The sequence below is a fragment of the Paramisgurnus dabryanus genome, chromosome 13 (genome assembly GCF_030506205.2).
Source record: "Paramisgurnus dabryanus chromosome 13, PD_genome_1.1, whole genome shotgun sequence".
In the NCBI taxonomy this organism is placed as follows: Eukaryota; Metazoa; Chordata; class Actinopteri; order Cypriniformes; family Cobitidae; genus Paramisgurnus; species Paramisgurnus dabryanus.
In genome coordinates this window covers 17534798-17556367 of record NC_133349.1, presented here as the reverse complement: position 1 = coordinate 17556367, position 21570 = coordinate 17534798, and the positions used below count along the sequence as shown (strand labels likewise).

The following is a 21570-nucleotide window of genomic DNA, read 5'->3' as shown; positions in this document are numbered from 1 at the left end:
CTCACGTGATGCGCTTCTTCCGGGTTGTATAAATTGCAGAAGTGTGCCGCCTTGTGGATAATAGCATATTGCAGAAAGCCTGAATTTCTCGTCATTGGCAGGGAAGCGTTTTCTCGTAATAGACGAGTTATATCGTCAATGGCGGGAAAAGAGTTAAGGACAACAATCTTAAAATGTTTGAATGTCTTTTAATAAATCAAAGTTGCATTAAACCACACCTTAAAACTAATTTTATTAATTGGACTCCATGTTCCAGCTTCTAACAAAAATGAGCTTTCATTAAAGTCTATGGGTTCACTAACTTCACTTACATTTTCCTCCGGCACTGTGAATGTTTAATTTGTGTTTTCAAAAAAGACACAAGAAACTTAAATTATTATATCAAATCAGATTTTATGGCAAATCACTAGAAAACCAGTTTATTCCCAGAGGTTCACATACTTTTTCTTGCCACATAGAAGGTAAGGACTACTATACACATCAGAAACTCTTCCTCCCTGTCTCTACTTTCTTTAGTCTTTTGTTACGTAATCAGGAAGTTGTACACACATGGTCTGTCCAATACCCCACAACTCGAGCAGCGTCCCAACTCACTCAGTCTCTGCTTGCCAAACACAAAGAAAACAAACCTGTTTGTCTGACTGTTACCTACCCGGAAACTCATCTAAGAAAAAGAGAGAGAATGTCTGCAGCTGAGTTCCTGCCCTTAACCAACCTAGTATAAGTGGCTCTTCAAAATTTACAACAGAGATATAATTAAACAGACTGACAGAAGCTGCGCGGATGGGAGAGATAATGCCTGAGAAAGACCACTAGTGTCAGAATGGGTGGAGAGATCGTGGGACCGGGTGACTGGTATTTCAAGTATTTTTAAACTTTCAGACTCATGTTACTGCTTGTACCCTTCATATCATATGTGTGTAAAAAGAAAGTTTTTAAAGAACATTCGATCTTTATTTTCGTTCTGGAGCCAAAGTGTGTAGTTTTTGTAAAGTGTTACCGTGTTACAAGGATAGGATGGTATGCTTTTCTTTTCTTGCTTTGCCGGTAAAAAAATTAGAAAAATGTTTTACTTGTGGAAAACATCTTTACACAGTGGCAATGGTGACAAAAGTCTATCATCGCTTCATAGCACCTGATCTGACTTGTGGAACTTAACTTGGACTGCACAAGATTTTTTGACAGAAAATTAATTTCATTAATCAACAGTATTTTGGGGGTAAGATGATTTATTTTGAAATGTTCACAATTATAGGCATGCCTTCTCTTTCTATATCAATAGTGATAACAGCACAACAAGTTACAGTAAAAGTGGTTTCAGATAAATTACGCTACCTAAAACTGACCTCTTTTTGCAGAGTAATGGAGACAAAGAGTAACCACTCATTATTGTATCTGACTTTTTTTTTAAATAATAACTCTAAAGTGCTTTTATTCTTCTATGGCAGTTCCGATAAAAACATAAATCTGGTTTATCATGAACATCTGCATGACCTACACTTCTGTAACTGTGTGAAGGAAATGAGTAACATCAACGCTATCTAAAGTTGGCTTAAAGACGATTCAGACACATTCGAGCCAGGCTGGCTCCACGTGTGGCTCACTGGATACATGAGGCTGGTCTATGCACTGACTACACTTTTTGTGTTGAACATCAATAATGGCAACAGCTAGAAGTTCAGGGACCACAGGCCGTAGCTTAATTCCTGACTCTTCCAATTCTGCATCCCAGTCCCCCACAAATGCAGACCGCAAAATGCTGGATAAGGTTCTTAAGAGATTGGAGAAACTGCATAAATTGTGCACTGACCCGAGACTGGGTCTGAAAAATAGCCCGCCATACCTCCCTGAGCTAGTGTCGGAGACCGCAAGCCACCTAACAGAGGTATGGGCGCACTACAGGGGACCCATGATGGCCGTGCCACGAGGGGATGAGGGAGAATATCTACGGATCCATATTAAACACTTGCTGGACAAGGCGGAGAGAGCTGTGCTGCTTTTCAAGAATGGCAGGGAGAAGATGTATGAAGAAACTTCAAGTTACAGGTAAGATAACCCAAAGTCAAAGTTGATACAATATGTGTCTCTTTATAAAAGATTCCTAAATATAAAAATCTCACAGTTGATCAACATGAATTGATTAACAATGAAGTGGATGATAATTAAAGTGCTGACAACTGACAAAGTTGAAAGATAAAAATCAGATTACTTGTGTTAGTTTAGTTAGCACGGAAGACATATAGCATGATATTAGCCATGTCTTTTGTCAATGAACTGTAACTCTGTTCATTATACTGCATGCAAACTGGTTAGTAAAACATGTCTGGGTAGGTTATAATTTAGCCATATCATTTTAGAATTTAAATGTCAGGTAGATATAACATTAGCGGTTCTTCATTAGCCGAAGATATTTTGCCATTCAAATAAAGGGGAGAAATACTCACTAGATTTAGAAAAGCATTGGATTCTAGTGTTTATTACAATCAGTTTGTTAAATTATAAAAAATGTACATAAAATTTGCTTCAATTTAATGTTAGACTCCTAAATTAATTTTAAAATGATATTTTACAAGTCAGCTATGGTCAACCATTTGCAGTTACTGGTGTAATCAATGAATCTAAAATGGCCCATTAAATACGGTCAAAACAACACTTAAGTGCTCAACATGTTTCCTACACTCTATAAAACACTGGGTTAAAAGCAAAACAAAATAAGGTTATTTTTAGCCCAATAGCTGGGTATATATAGGACAGAAAAAAGACTAACCCATAGGTTGTAATTTAACCTATACTGGGGTATGTCTCCCAAAAGCAACGTTAGCTAACTATGATAAATATGATCGTTTTTACCATTAAACTCTATTGGTAACAACAGAACTTGTGACTATAGTTGCTTTTGGAAAACGCATCCCTGGGTAGTTTATTTAACCCAAAGGGCTAAATTCGGCCCTTTGTGACACCCCCTTTTTTTGATTGTATAATAATGACATTTTAAACAAAATACTTTTGCCATATGGCTGATCATTTTTAATCTTTTCAGGAAACATGTTACAACCCTAATGCTGGACAGAACTCGATGAAAGAGCAAGACTCTTTGGCTCTTTAGGTCATTTTAATTTTAAACAGACTGAGAAGCTGAAAATGAAACTAGTATTAAAATTTTATTATTATTAAAGCATTAAAAAATTGAATTTAAATAGCTTATCAGTTCAAATGACTATGCAAAACATCTCTGTACACGTGATCAGAAGTAGGGCTGTGGATCGGCGAGAATTTCATGGTACGATACGTATCCCGATAAAGAGGTTGCAATGAAATATTTTGCGATATGTTGCAATACTGTAAAGCGATGTAGTATATTGGGATATTTCGTATTTTAGGAATATAATAGGATATCATTTTAGGAAAGCTGTCATTGAGAACACACCACCATATGCAAACTTAAAAAAACAAAACAAAAAAACATTTGTGGCGCGAAGATGCCTTGCAACACGGTGCGTGCCAAAAGATTAAAAATATGCATGAATGTGTGTCCTTAGACTTATACAATGAAGAAAATTTGCAACTGTCTGCAGAATTTGCATCGATTTGCATGAGAAGAAAGGCCGCCTCATCTAGGTACCAACAATCTGACTGGAACAAAATATTTTGAAAATTATAAACCAAAGATAGAAGTCTCTCTTTAGTCCTCATTGTAAAGCTTGACCAAGTCCCCTGGTCTGCTGTGCCTACTAATGACCAGTGTTTATAGTGTGCCATTATCATGGAAATGGAGGAAATTTCCCTCTAGCAATGCAAGCCAGCATCTTAATTTTATGTTTCAGCATGGTTCAGCAAGATTAAACCTTGGCTTTTTAATTCATGCATGTTAGAGAGAGAGAAAAACCGATGTCACTACCTAGTTCAAAACTAAACTAAAGTCTTTGTATAGATTCCACATGAAATGTTTGGTCATTTATTCCTTTAGTTAATAGAGCAACTTGTGCTTTAAATGGTGTTCTCTTTACTTCCTAAAAGATCGGTGTGAACACTGCCCTAGATGAGACATGATCAAAGATAAAAACAATACTTAATCTTTTGTAAATTAGAACAGTGGTTCTTAAGGGCCCTGAGATGGTGCCGCGGGGCACAAGTTTAAAGAAATTTTAGAAAAAAATTTAATTTATTATAAATTCGGTGTAATTATTTAACCTCAGAAAAATAAGGCTACTAACCAACACTATATTGTATAATTTATTAAGGTTTTGTTTAAGTCAAATTTAAAGTGATAGAATTTTTTATGTCATACATTTTCTTTGGGGGGGCACGAAGGGATGCAGTGTACACAGGGGGGCTGCACGCCGAAAAAGTTTGAGAACCACTGAATTAGATGATAGGCAAGTAGTAGCATATTCTTTGTTTTGCATGCAAGGCCACTCGTTTTCAAATTCTGATCCAATATCTTAATATCTAATGCTTTTTAATAAACCAAGCAAAACTGCCACAACAAATTACCACTTTACAATTGGATATTTAGTTTGGGAACAGATAACAGGAAGCAGTATGTGTGCACTTAAAAAATTTGACTACACTCGTTCTACACGTTCTTCACAGCGATGTCATAGATGAACCATTTTGGGTTCCACAAAGAACATTTAGGCATTATATTGAAAAAAAGTAGGGTATAAATGGTTGTTTAAAGAACTTTTTTCAAACAAAGAACCAGAAAGGTACTTTATGGTACCATTTAGCCAGAAATGGTTCTTCTATGGCATTGTAAAGCACCTTTATTTTAAATATTGTAATTCCGATCATAAAGCTAGTAATTCACACCAAATTCCTCAAAGATGTCATTTTTTAAAATAGTGGATTTCTTTAATAAAGAAATAAACACAAATCAGGATATGCAGATTATTAAAGAGAAATAAATAAATCACACAAACCTGCCTAATACAGTACATGTGGGTAAATTTAGCTCAATTCAGGTCAATGGACAGTGTAATTGTGGGTTGGAAAATTAAAAACGTGACTAAAGGAAACTTCAGGCCACCACAGCAGCAGTGTACTTTCCATCGGCTGCACAGATAAAAGTAAAAGACAAAATGAAGTCTTTGTGGCGAAGTTACTAGAGGCCTTCACTGAGACACAAAAGTAGAAGAAAAGTATAAAGTGTAAAACTGCTGCAAAAAACTACCCAAAAATAACTCAGAAACGTTATGCATATACTTTACGCTAAACATTGCATATCTTGTCTAAACTCTTAATGGACAGAGTCTAATTAACAGCGTAATTACATTTGTCGTCATAGAGTTTGGATTGCTATGCAAGTCATCATTATATATAAAAGTTAGTTTAATGAAGAAAATTTGCATACGTCTTTGTTAGCACAAAGAGCATTACAGTAGACAACAGGTTTGTACCTTTGTGTTGAGGATGCTTTTTGTTACCACGGCAACCCCTTCGGTCAAATAATGGAAAATTTTGTCAACTACGCCACAAAGACCCAGGACAGGATGCTACAAAGTGCTACTTCCTGCCCATAGTAGTTATCACGCATTGTGCTGATGTCAATCCTTGTGTTACTGTTTGTGCATGTAACAATACGTACGTATCACAGATCTTTAAATAATCGTGCATAAAATGCACAATTTAACAAATAAGCATCACAAATCTCATGTGCACTAACTGTGGCCCAAATTATACATTTTCATTATATCCACAAAGACAGTTGTGTTTAACTATGAAATATTCACCCGTTTATTATTTGTGCTGCAAATTATAAAAAAAAATTTTTTAGGTTACATTTTCTACAGACACCTCACACTAATGTACTTTCTATTTCAGGAGAAATCTTACTAAGCTGTCACTCCTCTTCAGCCACATGTTGACTGAGCTGAGATCATTGTTTCCTGGGGGGCGTTTTCAGGGTGATAACTTTAGACTTACAAAGACAGAGGCCAAAGACTTCTGGATGAACGCCTTTGGACATAAGTATGTCAGAAATTACTGTATTATGGAAATCTTTACAAAATGTGCATTGAAAAACTGAACTTTAATCTTTTGTTTAATCGTCTCTCTCGATTTCTTAGATGTATAGTGCAGTGGAACATTTTTAAACTGGAGCTAAAGAAGGTTCACTACTTTGAAGAGGGGATGGAAGCTATGGCTTTGAAGTCCACACTTGATCTCACTTGTAACGATCACGTATCCATCTTTGAGTTTGATATTTTCACCAGGCTTTTTCAGGTAGAAATTATGTGATACATAGTGATTACCTATAAACGAACATCTCATTACTGTCACTTCTATGTTCTCTGTTGTGTTGTGATCACTTCACATAAAGTAAGTTAATCTCCAGTGTCTATATCCTTCATTTAGCCCTGGCCAACTTTGCTAAAGAACTGGAATCAGCTGGCGGTAACTCACCCTGGATACATGGCATTTCTCACCTATGATCAGGTCAGGGCTCGACTAGAGCACTACAGACATCGTCCTGGCAGGTAAGACACCCAGCAAGGGACGATTGTGCCAAAGGAAAGAAACTATGAATGTGGATTTAGCAAAATATTGGGATTGAGAATAAATAAAGGGGCTTTTCCATTGCGTAGTACCCCATGGTTTGGTTTGGGTCAGCTTACTATTGGGGGCTTTTCCACTGGGTGCAGTACATAGTACCCGATACTTTTTTTAAGTACCAGCTCGGTTGGGGATTCCAAGGGACCCGAGCTGATACCAAAACATTACGTGAAAACACTGTAGATCACTGACTGGTCTTAGAGAATCGACACTACCAGCGTCATCGCTATTATGTAAATTAAGATTATTTTTACCATAATAGCGCTTTTCCATTGCATAGTACCTCACGCTTTGGTTTGGGTCAGGTCGGGTCAGCTCACCTCACTTTAGCTTGGTTAGCTTTTCCATCGAGTTTAGTAACACTTTAGGGTGGGCGGGATTATAAGATGTCGTTACATTTGCGCTGCCTACTGCTATAACATCATACAAGTGAGAGCGTGGTTGGAATATCCCCATACATTCATTTAACGTTATTTCTCAGTCTGCCACAAAATTAAAATTGATCACCACAAAGAGAGGTTTGCACATTACGTTTATCACTACCTCTGTCTAACATGACAGTTTTAGTACAAATACCGGTGACGCCAGTCAACACGCTCCGCTGAGCCTCATTTAAGTTGCATTTAAGCATATATGCGGACGTGTGCATCGCGAATGTGCCGCCACAAAGTGCAATTCTGGAAAAAAACTGTTATGGTGTTCCTGATTCTCAACCTGTGGATGTTTTTCATCGCTAAAAGGGAGTTTGGGAACTTATAGCAGAGCACATATCACAACATGTTTGCTCGAGACAGCGCAAGCTAGCATGAAGCTAATCTTACATTATAGCGATGACGCTGGAAGTGACGATTTTCTCAGACCAATCAGTGATCTACAGTGTTTTCGTGTCACGTTTTGGTATCAGCTCGGGTCGCTTGGAACCCCAAACGAGGTGGTACTAAAAAAAGTGTTAGGTACTACATACTGCACCCACTGGAAAAGCCCCCAAAAGAAAGCTGACCCAAACCAAAACCTGGGGTAATGGAAAAGCGCCATATTTACAGTTTTTACAATAAAGTTCCAAGGGGGCCTCAAGATGATCTAAAATTAATCAGTATAAGACAACTAACCTAAAGCAACTAAAAATCAAGATATTTCTCTGTGTATATTGTATTGGGTAGAAATCAGGAGTGGGAGGGCCTTCAAATTTTGTAGTGGACAATAGGGGGCCTTGAATTGAAAACGTTTGAGAACCCCTGTCTTATTGGTTTTTTGTGTTTCCACAGCTACATTTTTCGTCTCAGTTGCACACAAATGGGTCAGTGGGCAATTGGTCACGTGACCTATGATGGCAACATCGTTCAAACCATTCCTCAGAACACACCTCTGTTCCAGGCACTTATAAAAGGTTTTAGGGAAGGCTGGTGCGTTCACAATCTAATATTATTTTGAAAAGAAATATAAAATGAAATCTGTCACAAAAGTGTAAAAATACTATTTTTAGCTACTTATACCCTGATGGGCGTGATGTGAACCCTGACCTTACCAGCCTGTGCAGTCCAGCTCAAAAGGGTCGAGTTAAAGTTACAGAGGTTAGTATTTATCATCACAAACAAGAACATTTAGGTTTCTGATTGCTATGAGAAAACAAAATGCTTTATGATGACCTGACTACCCTGGAAAAGCTTTTAACTTTATGGAGGTTGTGATAATTATTCATAGATAATTTTTATGCCAAAAGGCATTTAGATTTTCTTCTCACCCTCATTCATTTATTTGTTCTCTCTGCAGGAACAGTATGAGTTATACTGTGAGATTGGCAGCACCTTTCAGCTGTGCAAAATCTGTACAGAACGAGACAAAGACATATGCATTCAACCATGTGGACATCTGCTTTGCCAGCCTTGCCTGACTGGATGGCTGGTATAGTACATTCTTATTATTAGTCATCAGGACTGGGCAATATACACCCATAAGTTCCAAGAAGGTACAAAAGTTGTCACTACGGCGGTACCTTTTTTAAAAAGTACAATTTTGTATCTAAAAGGTGCACATTGGTACCTCACATTGGTGCCTTGCAGGTACATACTGGACCTCAACGGTACATATCTGTACCAAAATGGTATTAGGACCTTTTTAAAAGGTGCCGCCCCAGTGAAAACTTTTGTAGCTTTTTTTCTGAGAGTGTACCTAAAATTTTACATTTCATTATCTTTCCAGTATATGTCATTATTTTTCATTTTGCTCTAATATAATTTTAAAAGTTGATGCTATTTTGCCACCATTTTCAAAACCTGGTTTGGAATAGATAAAACATGTTTAGTGTACAAACACAGAAAACTCTACTTCCTATAAAATTAGCGCATGCAACAGCTGCTTGAAGTGCTAAAAGCTGTATTACCACCCTCTGTCTACTTGTGCATCTTGCAAATTATGTTTTTTTTTTTTTGCTCAAAATCTGTTTCCTGAAAATGAATATCCCCATATTACAGATTGTGCATCCTTTTTGAAGTTTAAATCTACTTCAACAGACCAAATCATAATGTCTTTTTTTCCACACGTGTGTGTCGCATATTTTATGTTTAAGTTATGTTTTGCTCTTGAGACATAAACAGGGAGTGAAGCGGTCTTTTGGTGCAGTCTTTGGCACAACATGAAACCAAATTTTCAATTAATAGTCATTATTCGCAATATTCTGTAATTTTATAAATATCTTAAAAAATATATAATAATTGATATATCACCCAGGCCTTAATTTCATATTATGCTCAAACCAGCGTATCTATCAGTTTGGTCACGTTGGTGTTTTATGGTGAAATGATGATGAGGTTACACCCAAAAACCCGCCGGAAAACATATTGTACATATTACACGATTATGTTTTGCCTGGTGTGAAAATAATATTTGAAACTTCTTAGAATCTAAATGTAAAAGCAACAAAACTTGAACATAATATGGTAATCAAACTTTCCCTTGTCATTTAGCCGTGACCCAGCATTGTGTGAAATGAAGTGTTTGTCACAGTTCAAAGCTGCATGACCTCACATTATGGCTCAGGCTTCCTGTGCTTGATCAAATGTGTGTGACTATTTTTTCCACTTCACTCAAGTTTAAAGTTACAGTTGATTGCATTTTATGATAATAGGTACAGAATGAGAACATGATCCATTTCTGCAGCTGAAGTGGTAAACGAGTGTCTTGTCTAACGCATGAACGAAGATAAGTTTCATGGTGTGATAAGTGGTGTACAAATACACACTGGTAATAAAGGTGGTGGTTGAGAAGATTCCCCCATTTATACGTAAATTGCTGCAGAAAAGCGCTATATAAATGTAGTGAATTATTATTATTTAATATTATAAAGTATTACAGTTTACAGTTTCTATTTGCATTGCTATTCTGTGAATGTATAAAAATGCATAGTTCTGGTCCTTGATGCTTATTGGTTAACATGGCGATCTCATCACTGGGCTGCTATTAATATTATTGCAACACACCCACGGTTTTGTTGCTTACCAAAATTGTGCTAAAGTTTACAGGAAACATTTCTCTAAGAAAAGTGTTGAATGATTTTATGGTGTTTAAAATAATGATTATACATGCACCATATATGACTATATTCAGAGTAGCACAGCCCGTCATACCTTGTTGCATAATTACAGGCATGTTAAAATTTGTGTCACTCACTCTTACTAACAGAAGTCTGATGGACACACATGCCCTTACTGCCGCTGTGACATCAGAGGCACAAAGTCTATATTTATTGAGCCCTACACACCAACGACAGACGGGAAGGCGGAGCAAAGTGAGGAAGAGGAAGAAGATGATGATCATGAGGACGTAGGGCTAGTGATGAAAAAACTGGCTGCTATGAAAAAGGTGAATACTGCTAACTTTTTAAAACTTCATCAAACTTTGGTTTTATAAATGTATACAAACTCTGAAGCTCTAAGTGACACTTTGTTTGTTTATGTATGTTTATATCTAAGAGAGTGGCCCCAAAAACTCTAAGTCACATTTAAAAACATGTGAAATTCATTGAAAATATCAAACCACACACACAACTTATGCTAGTAAGTTTGTCCGTAAAGCCGGTTTCTTGATAAGTATTATCGACATCACCATGGAGCAGAATTTACTACACAAAGTCAGTTCACTGACCAATGCCAATAAAGTAGCACAGACTGTAAGATTGGCTCACATTGCCTGTGTGCTGGCTGCATCTAGGTCCAAGATGCCCTGACACACCAAACGGATGGCGGTCAAGTAGCATGTCCGTCTTGCGCCTGCGTGTGATGATAACTTTCCGTATACCAGCAGGTAACAGTAGTTGGTAATAATTTTTAAAAAAGTGAGTCCGGAAAGGCTAGTGACTGCTGGAATAATAAACATAAATGCCATTTTCCAAAGAGCATTTATGCACCCTTGAAGTGCCCTTCACAAAGGGAACACTACTTGTAGGGGTGTCCAAATGAAAGTGAACACCTGAATCGCTTTAAGAAGGGCCCTTCCAGAAGTATGTTACCAGGATCACTTTAAGGAATAAGTTCCGTTTGTGATAACCTGATCTTTTGATGTGAACCCTGACCTTACCAACCTGTGCAGTCCAGTTCAAAAGGGTCGAGTCAAAGTAACCTGTAAGAATCTGCATTTTGAAGAAAATATGTCAGGGGGATTCAATTTAACATACAAAACTAAGTAGAGTTATTCCATCTGTCTTTATTTTAATATAATACCTAATAATAGTCAGCGATAGAAATATGATCTGAGGTTAAAAGGTAGTAGATTATAGAAAAGTATTTAGTAGCATGCTATGTTTATTAATATGCTGTATCCAACTACTACAGCATTTTATCTCCTACAACTGAATCCTGGATTCCATGTGCACATGCAGTGTTGTCAAAATAACATTGGTCTATCAGTCACTTCACCAAGAGAGATCCATGCGCATACATGAGACCATAAATCCCCTACACCCTTCAAAGAGCTGACTTTAAGGGCTCTGCCCCTTGAAGAAAGTAGGGCATAGGGATGCTCACTTCTGTTTGGAAATCGCCCAAACAGGGCACTGCTCGCTTACCAGTTTCATGCAAATCTCACCCACCACCATAGATGGACTTGTGATATATCTTTAATGTCTTATGAGCCATATCTTTTTTTAAATATTCACGTTTTGGAATAAGAGATGCTTGCTTCGTCACTTAAGTTTCTCTTTTTGTGCACTGGTTGGCTCTGCCAAAAAGCCAATCAGAATGACCCAACTCCCAGGCGAGCACGCTGCTGAATCAGACAACAAAAGGTACCGGAGACTTACGGTAAATTCACACGGGGCGAAAGCATTAACGCTTGACAGAAGGCTTGCCTATAGGTTGGTCAACAGCAAATCGCAGTGGCCGCAACACATGCTGCGGTCTTGCATAAACGTTACTGGCCGTTATTTGCATAAGGCAATCTGATTGGCTGACACACGTGTTGGTGCTTGAAAAGTAGAGACATTTTCAACGGCAGTGACGCGATGTTGACAGATACACAATTCAGTTCGGCAACGCATGACATCATCCATTAAAAGTAAATGAGAAGCATTACCGCTTTCGCCCCGTGTGAATGTATGGTTACCCTGCATCCGAAACGGCATACTGTGAAAGTACGTACTGAATTAGGTAAAGTACCTAATCATCGACCACTACCCTCTATATAGTATGAATATTTAATTGCAGTGAGAATGAAATTCTGAAATATTACATCTGCCATGTTGATACATCACGTGGCATACATTGTCTTAACAAGTGAGCCGTTAACTTTTATCTTTATTAACCTTTTATTGCCAATTTTTTATGACAACGGATCTGACAAAAAATGCACACTTTAATATCTTGCTGGAAGTAGAACACTCTTAAAAAGGATGTGTTAATTTTTTACACATCTTTTTGTGCTAAGCTTAACACATTATGTGTGGTTTTAATTTTTTTTTAACATTATGTGTCATTTTGTGCTAATTAAGTTGTGTTAAAAGTAACACAAAATGTGTTGTTTTCATTATAACACAGAGATGGGTGTTTTTAACACATCCGTTTAAAGTGTGTAGGTCAGCCGGGTACTTTAGGCGAGTGTTTTTCAAATATGAATTTGGACATACTACTCGCCTACTGCTTTTCACATACTATATAGTGTGAAGACGGCCGTTTTAGACACAACATTTATTGAGAGGACGTGTGGAACGGTGCGAAAAACTGAGTAAGACCATCCTTGAAACCTGCCCAATGGTCGAGAATCAGCTTGGTTTGTGTAGCTTCAGAGTGCTTGAATCCCTGGTCAGACTGAACGCCAATAAGAGCAGAACTGGTTTAATAGTAGTGCTGGGCAAAAAAAATCTATTTTTTGATTAATCTTTTTTTACGTGGTTGATTCAAAATCGATTCTAAAACGTCACCAATCGATTTTTTAAATATGAAATAACCTGATCCTGTTTGATCAAGGAATGCGACTGTTCTGACATTTTTCAGCATATATTTTTCATCTTGCATCAAAATTGTATTGTATTCAACATAATTGTATGCATTTGAAAATAAGAGATGGGTTCTGTTTTAATGTACCCAAGTGTACCTAAAATAAAAGAATTTAATATACAGGTTTTAATATACATTACCCACTTGTAAACTGTTTTTTATAAATATATTATTTTTATTAAATCTATATTCATTGAGTCGAATCGAGCATAAAAATCGATCCGGGAATCGAAAGGAGAATCGATTTGATAGCTTGTGAATTGAAATCGAATCGATCTGGAACATCTGAATCGATACCCAGCCCTATTAAATAGTCACAAACAGTACAATTGATTGAACAGACCATACTATTCTGAACCCTACTGAACCCTTTTTCAAATAAAATATGACATCATCATGACCAAAGACTAACATGCTGTGTTTAAATGCAATCTCACTTTTTCTCCCTCACTTTTACAGATGTCACAGGACGAGTACCAGGTTCCCAGCTCCAGCCTTTCACCTCCTCCCCTTCCTCCAAAACACAACATCCTTTCATCCTGTAATTCTCCCAAACCACGCTCCAAATCCTTAGAGCCAGGCGCTGTGACCATGGCTCTGTCCAGTTCGGTGGGTGTGGCTACATAATAATTGCAATACAAACTAAACCCCGCATTTAACCCTAGGTTAAGGAGTGTTTCACACTTGTAATTTATAAGCAGGGTTATCCCTGAAATTAACCCAGGGTTAAAGCAGGGTTGCGGTGTTAACCCTGCATTGTGGTGCTTAAAAAAGCCAAGAGAGCTTTACATCACGACCTGTTTTGTCTGTGATGCAGAAGCGCCATACAAGCTGTTATTAAAAAAGGTAGCACTCTATTTTAATTCACTTAGTTTGACATCACTCCGTTACAAAAATTAACCATGGTTTTACTACAGTTAAAAAAACATGGTTAATGTAATAAAACCATGGTGACCACAAAATAACCATGGTTTTGACAACCATGGTTTTCAAAAACCATAGTTAAACCATGGTTAGTGTAGTAAAACCATGGTTTTGCTCATAGTAATCAATACACCAAAAAAGCATGGTTACTTTACTTTTACCACAAAAAACATGGTTAATAGTCGTAAGGGCTTTTATACAATCATTAATGTTGACACCGCAAATATGCAATTAAAGTGTTAACCTGCGAAACTTCAGCTATGAATACCCAGGGTTATCTCTTAACCCCCGGTTAAGTATGAACAGTGTGAAACATTAAACAGATTAACCCAGGATTCTGTTACCTGGGGTTTAGAATAATCCAGCCCTTTTGTTTAGAACATGGTCCTCAATGGCCAGGGCCGCCTTAACCTAATGTGAGGCCCTGGGGCTGAGAGGTTTTAGAGGCCCCCCATACCCTCAATTTATAGTCTCATTTAATAAAAAAAGTGTAATATCTAGGTAATCTACATCACAAAATGCATTAGTTTCTTTCAAGACATACAACAGTGAGTTTTCCCTCTTTGACCCAGAAAACACCATAATATCATTATTAACATATCACTGAGCCCACTTAAGCATAAACACAAGACACTTTATTTAACAACCACATGCAGCAACTTGTGGTGAAAATAAAACCAAAATGTGTGAGAGAATGTTTATAAGCTCTATGTTTATATAGTTTTTGGAATATACAAAATTGCAGAAAACTCCCACTCACTAACTAAATGCTAACCACAGTTTTAACAATATAAGAAGTAAAGTTAGTTTTAAAGTGAAAATGCATTAATGTTAACAAAAGAGAAGTCTTTATAGACAGAATCTTGTTAAATGCATTAATGATAACAAAAGATAAGTGTTTATAGACAGAATCTTGTTTGTTATTTATTTAGGCTATTGAAGAAATAGTATGCATTGTATTTAGTATTTATGCATATGCATGTAAAACGAACACGTATGAATATGCACAAAACAGACAGGGAACATACCTGTATATAAGATCTTTAGATAAGGAGATTATAAATATGAATGGTGCGATCAGGGGATGATCATTTGAGATGGTCTTGTCGCTCTTTTCTTTCTTAGACTTGCACCTTTACCGTTGCGTCTCTTTCTCGTCTTTCTAAACCAACAGATGTGTGTACTGTGAGCTAATGCCGCGTCAAACTACATCGCTACAGGTGCGCACGCGTCACTGATATAAACGCGAGTAAACTTAAACTTTATAACAACTAACAGCATTATGTGCGGGAACTCCATTCTTTATTTGGCGGCACAGTTTCTTGCGCACGTTTAGAGAGACTTCTGCATGCCAGAAACTCAGCTCCACGAGCACAGAGAGAGCGAGCGCGCGCGCGAAAGAGAGAGAGAGACCTGCACCTCACTAGTGCTTATTATGAAATTTCCGAAATTACTCTTTCATTAGTTGATGGATTATTTCCCGTTTCTCTGTCACACTCAGTCTAACATGCAGGAATGCCAAGTTGACAACGCGCACTTAATTGCATTAGGCTACGCGGAAAATCCGTTACGTCTGATATTTTATTTCACGGTAAGTTACTACGGACCAATCAGCAGCCATGGAACGTGCATTTAGAGTGATTGACAGAAAACCTAACAAGTTACAAAACAATATGACATTTTCAGCTCATCATGAACGTGAATATGGGAGGCCCCTGAACTTGGGAGGCCCCTGGGCTTCAGCCCAGGTAAGCCCGTGCATTAAGGCGGCCTTGTCAATGGCTAACCGTTTACAGATTAAAAACACTTTGATTTTGCTTGTCTGCAGTGTCTAGCTGTGTTCTGATAACATCGTTTTGTTTGCTTCCCAGAAAATCACACATGGTTTCAGGACAGAAAACGCGCCAAATCAATCTACCTCCTCCACAGACAGGTAAATTATGATGTGGTAAGCTTTTACCAGTACAGTGGCAGCTCACCCTGCTTTTTACTCGCATTTAGTTAACGTAACTTAAATGTTTGACAATAAATGACTAACGTTAACTTAAGCATGCTTATTTTTTCCACCTTACCTTCAGAAGTGAGGAGTTGTCTGAACAAATCTTTCCTTCGTCTTTACCGTCGATAACACACAGTAAGTATCAAAACTGTCGTCCTAAACTGTGGAGTGGCAATCCATATGCGATTTATGACTGAATTAATATTCCAGTTACATTATGTTGACATTTTTCTATCCTGAGACAGTTGCACAAAACGCTAAACACGTTAGTGTTAGACTTTGTTGTACTGCCATCTAGCGGCAAGCGTTTGCATTACACGAAGACAAAGCTACTGTATGTATTCTATACTGAAGAAGCCTTATTCCAAAAATCATTCTTTTTTTTCTCTCAGATAGGGTGTCCTGGGAAGGTCCTTCAGAAAATGTTATAAAGAGGATGAAACCGAAAAGAAAGGAGAAACAAGAAGAGGATAATAGTGGGGTGGATTCATTATCTATTTCAGCAACACAGCCAGAAAGAGATTTTTCCTGACATCAGAAAGGAGTGTAAAATATAATGGCAAAAAAGGGGATTGTGTATATCAGAAACTTTATATAAAATATATTGTAAACAAGATTTTGTTGGAATAGTACATTTAAATTTTTTTAACACATTTTAAGTTCTACCTCATATCTACTAAATCTATAGAGCAAATCACGTTGGTTTTTTGTTTGTTTGTTTAAAAGACTGCACAATGAAAAGTATTTTTCTATAGTTTTTAAGACAGGTCATTAAAATGATGATTTGTGGAGTGTTACTTTTCTTATTTAGGATTATAAAAATAGCTTGGACAGTTCAAGATAAAATTGATGCCAGAGAATAGCAACATATGCAGTGTTAAGTTTAAACAAGCCTGCTCATCTGTAGCGTATTCTACATCCAATTACTATTTTTGGTCAGTTTTGCTTTTATTAAAAATTACCTATTATTTTGCTTAATTGTGGGAAATCACATCATTGTATAAGAATATATCATGATTACAAGTCTAGTATATTCAAAGTTTATTAAGATTCAAGCACTTTTTAAGAAGTAAACAAGATTGCCTCGAACACTGTTTCTTACTTCAAAACACTTCATGAAACAGTTTAGATACATGGGCCACCGTGCATTTGTGCAAAGAATGTGATTCTAAAAAGAATGTGATTCTGTGCTCTAAATACCACCACACACATACTGTTGCTAGGTTTAAACCTGAATTTCAAGTCATACAACTTCATGCCCTGTTGAGAATAGCCTACTTTAGTCCTGATGTGCTAAAGTCTGTGTTCCAAAATCATTGCCAAACTTGGTTAATGGTAAAAATGTTTGTAAATCTATATGGTTTTACTACTGACACGTTAAAGATAAAAGGCCAGATTTTTTGCCTTTTCTGTACGTAGTACAAGCATAATGTGCCTAAGAAATTTGTACATGCATTTTAATAAATTGTATCTCCTTTTTCTTGGGTGGTAGAATTGTACACTTGGGAATTTGTGTCTTTTGAAACATCAGCAAACTACTCATCTTTGAAACAAAAATAATCACCTTATAAACTTATCACATAAGAAAATATAAAATACCCAAGTATTATTGATGCACTTTTTAATAATGCGAGTCTATAATACAAAACCAATAAATAATTTATTTGCTCAACAAATGTTCACATTTATTATATTAGTAGATTATATAACTCTTCGCCCCTCCTCCCCTTCTGCGCATGCGTCAATAATGTTTGGTTGGCACTCGCTTTCTTTCACTTTCGTGGATTTGAAACTAGAAACAGATTAGAGGTATCACAATGGATGGGTGAGTAAAATGTTATTTTTAACGTATAGCACACATTTGTAAGTGTTATCGACACACCGCTTAAGTTTCTGAATTCAGAAGCGCTTATGAGCACACAGCCTGTAAATGTCACAAATGACAGTATCCGCTTTCTAGCGATCGTCTCTGGCAGAATTTGCACATAGGTGCACTTTATATCTACAAAACGATTTTATCAAAACATATGATCAATAAAATATTTTTAAAAATAAATAAAATGATGCACACTTACATGAAATTAAGACTTTAAACATCGATATTTTCCATCAAATTTGTTTGATTTTGATCTGTTCGCCCTCTTATGATCGCTACACCATGGTGACGTCATGAATTGGACTAATAACAACAACAACATTGATACATTTACTGTATTTACCACATTATTTTTTTTACTTTAAGCTTTAAACAACAAGCAGATAAAACGAATCACAGTGATTAAAACAAATAATGTTTTTAATTTAAAATGTTACAACATGTAACATTGACAGAATATCTGTGTGTTTCCTTTAGCCCTTACTCGACAGAAAAACTTCCAGAAGATCTTATTGACAAAATCAAGGATACTTTTGCCTCTGAAAGCCCTGGAGAAATTCCCGAAAAACTTATCAATCTTTTGGAAGTGTATGACCGCTATAAGATAGATATCGCTGTGACCGGAGAGTCTGGAGCAGGAAAATCGTCGCTCATCAATGCATTTCAAGGAGTGCGTCCTGATGATGATAGCGCAGCTCCAACTGGAGTTGTAGAAACCACAATGCAAGCAACTCTGTATCTGCTTCCCAATTTACCACAGGTCAGAATGTGGGATCTTCCAGGCATGGGCACTCCTACATTTACATCAAAGAGTTACACAAAGACAATGAACCTTCACTTATATGATATCTTTATGGTGGTGATGTCTGAGCGAGTCAGAGAAAACAACATGATCTTGATTGATGCAATTATCGAACAAAAGAAGCCATTTTATGCAATCAGATCAAAAATTGATAATGAAATGCGGTCCCAGAGAAGGAAACGTGGCTTCTCTGAAGAAAGTGCCTTGAATCAAATGAAAGAAGATGGTGAAAAATATATGAAAGAGAAGAATGTGGACAACCCCGTGTTCCTAATTTCAGCCCACGAACCGCTTAATTATGAGATGCCGAAGCTCCTAGATACTTTTAGGAATGAGCTTCCTCAGGTCAGGGCAGAGCTATTTTCGAATTTTCTAGAAAAGATTCTTCATGGAGGATGGTTTACAGCAAGGTAAGTATATAATGGTGTATTAATGCACGTTTATCTTCAATCTAAAATCTAATTATGACTCAATTTTTTTACTTCTTCAGGTATGCTACACAGGATGCCCGAAAGACTGAAAAAATACCAGCTGAGGACATCACAAAGTTACACAATATGCACAAAGATACAGGTTTTGGAGCTGTGAAAGTCAAAGCTATACTGGAGGCCCTGAATCACTTTCGAACTGATGTGGCAGTTTTGGGTGAGACAGGGTCTGGAGCATCATCTCTGGTAAATGCCTTAACTGGGATGAAGAAGGAGGTGTATGGTGCAGCCATGAGTTCTGGATACCCTGGGGTCCGCTTCTGGGGCATGTCTGGCATAGAAGCAATCATGGATTACTCGATGTATGAGATGAAACAAGTTCTGCGTGGTTATGACTTTTGCATCATCATCGTATCTGACTTGCAGGGCCCACGGCATATACAACTAGCCAATGCTATCAGTGAATTAAAGAGGAATTTCTTCTTGGTCCAGACCAAAGTAGATTGTTATCTACAGGCTCAAGGTGATTTTGGCTGTGATGACACCGAAATACTTGATGGGCTCCGGGCACAAAATATCACAGAACTTCAGAGGGCAAGACTACCTGAACTGCAAATTTTTCTCATCAACAGCCTAGACAAAAGTACATTGGACTTTGCTGTTTTGGAGAGTGCACTGACCATGGAACTCAACACGACCAGGAATATCGCTTTTGCACATTATGTAGCAAAAGTACTGAGACAATGAAAATAAGAAATAGCGGATTCAATTTCTTTTTAGACTGAAGAGGATTGCCACACAAACTGACTTGAACCATAATTCTTATAGCACTTTATATAATTGATCACTCTTTGCCACCGTTGTATTTATTACTACAAGATGAAATTTCCTGATCCTTATTTTCCACATGACCTTTCCTTAAATCCGAGGTAAAAGTGTGTGGGGGTCAAAAGCTTTTGGTCTGTGCAGGCACAAACCCTTTCCCTTAGATGGCTAAACAAGTTCAACATTGACAGAGTTGCTCCACAATGAAGCAATTATGTAAAATGGAAATAACAACTATATTAGTGATAAGGATATCATAAAGTGAAATAGGGTAAAGGTAGAGGACAGTGTTTATGACAGAGTTACAGTAGTTTTGAAGCACTGATCAGTACATTATCTCATATCTCATATTTACATTGTACTATTTTTAAACAAAAAAAGATAGATAGTTAATTATACTGTATAATGTCACTGATTGCATTTTCCATATTTAAGCATCCAACTAGACAGTAATATTTCTTGTTAGTTTTCCTTACCTTGCTTAATCATTGCAAAAGCTATGCTTATAGAGCTTTTACAGCCCACGTGATTAAATAGCCTGCACGCAAATTGTGGCAACAGAAGTGGTGTTGTTCCCCATTGGTTCTAACATGTTAGAAACTCAGAAAGTTTATCAAAATGGTTTCCAGCATCAAAATGTCTGGTTGTTGCTTTTGGTGGCAATAAAATAATATACGTTTATATGTATCTGGCCTCTTTATATTTGGCCATCTGCTAATGTCTTCTATCCACTCGACTATAGTACACAGATCTGGTAGCTGTCTTAAAAAAGTTGATAAAATTAACTTTCTAAAATAACTTTTTCTTGTCTGTGTTGCTTCACTGCTGATTGTTGCCATACTTCTGTTGCCAAAATGTGCGCGCATACGTTGCCACTTCATTATTGTGTACAAACAGTAAAAGGGTCTATGGATAAGCAAACGGTGAATAATGTGTGTAATAAATTTGTACACTTTTTTTTCTGGTTGGACTACAAATATTTTCCACATTCTTTCTTAAAATGTTGTCTACTGTTATTTTAAAGCACCAGAAATTAAACAGAAGTAATTTTGTGGGACTGCATTTTTTATTGAATTGACAACAATCATCAATCAAAAACGTGACAATATTATAACAAAGATAAAAAATATGCTAGAATGGAATTTGCAATAAAATATTAAATAAAGTACAGATCTTTAAAGTTTTCAGAGCATTTTCCTTTAAAGAAAATAATTTTAAAAAATTAATATAAAGCTCCATTTCTATTTTAAAGGAGATGAAACCTGTGAATATGAAATTTTGCTAACAGAAAAATCTGATTTATTATGTTAATACCAATAGTGTGGGACTGCATATGTGAACGTGCAAGTTAGCAGTTGGTGACTAACATATGCGTCATGCTGTCATAGTCAACAATACAATTAAATTCTCCATATCATGAATCAGTGATAAGAATGTGACTACACTGCTGACACACCTTCATGCCTTTGTAAATGACCTTTTACAGAACCTCTGCTACTTTGTATATTGTAAATGGGAAATAAAGCATTTTAAAAACTAGTCAACAAAGTGCTGGAGTGTGTTGCACAATCATTTAATAAATAATGCACAATATGTTAAAGTTTACAATTATTTGTTAAGCCATTTTCCAAAAATATTCTCTATTCTGTTCTGAAACTCAATATTAATAAAAATAT

General features: G+C 36.7%; 2 protein-coding genes across 5 annotated transcripts; both read left to right on the top strand.

Moving 5' to 3' along the window:
- The first annotated feature begins 562 nt into the window (after window positions 1–562).
- Window positions 563–17384, top strand: cblc (Cbl proto-oncogene C, E3 ubiquitin protein ligase). 4 transcript variants are annotated; one of them, XM_065260886.2, is made up of 14 exons: window positions 563–855; window positions 1097–1219; window positions 1449–2046; window positions 5824–5970; window positions 6069–6225; window positions 6358–6479; window positions 7821–7958; window positions 8039–8126; window positions 8326–8457; window positions 10234–10413; window positions 13500–13649; window positions 15836–15897; window positions 16046–16098; window positions 16356–17384. In XM_065260886.2, the coding sequence occupies exons 3-14, from the start codon at window positions 1661–1663 to the stop codon at window positions 16493–16495; spliced, it is 1755 nt and encodes a 584-aa protein (XP_065116958.1). In that variant the 5' UTR covers window positions 563–855; window positions 1097–1219; window positions 1449–1660; the 3' UTR covers window positions 16496–17384. The 4 variants fall into 4 exon arrangements, with proteins under 4 accessions (XP_065116958.1, XP_065116957.1, XP_065116955.1 ...); XM_065260885.2 differs by having other exon boundaries at window positions 564–848; window positions 16043–16098; XM_065260883.2 differs by having other exon boundaries at window positions 564–855; window positions 16043–16098.
- Window positions 17385–17675: 291 nt separating this feature from the next.
- On the top strand, window positions 17676–21440 carry irgq1 (immunity-related GTPase family, q1). The gene is made up of 3 exons (XM_065245588.2): window positions 17676–17788; window positions 18317–19051; window positions 19132–21440. The coding sequence occupies exons 1-3, from the start codon at window positions 17781–17783 to the stop codon at window positions 19814–19816; spliced, it is 1428 nt and encodes a 475-aa protein (XP_065101660.2). The 5' UTR covers window positions 17676–17780; the 3' UTR covers window positions 19817–21440.
- Window positions 21441–21570: the final 130 nt, after the last annotated feature.

Coding starts and splice junctions, on each gene's coding strand:
- irgq1 (XM_065245588.2), top strand. Junction 19,052..19,131: donor GGAGGATGGTTTACAGCAAG/GTAAGTATATAA, acceptor TTACTTCTTCAG/GTATGCTACACAGGATGCCC.
- cblc (XM_065260885.2), top strand. CDS start 1,661: ATGGCAACAGCTAGAAGTTCAGGGACCACAGGCCGTAGCTTAATTCCT. Junction 15,898..16,042: donor TCTACCTCCTCCACAGACAG/GTAAATTATGAT, acceptor CCTTACCTTCAG/AAGTGAGGAGTTGTCTGAAC. Junction 16,099..16,355: donor TTTACCGTCGATAACACACA/GTAAGTATCAAA, acceptor TTTTTCTCTCAG/ATAGGGTGTCCTGGGAAGGT.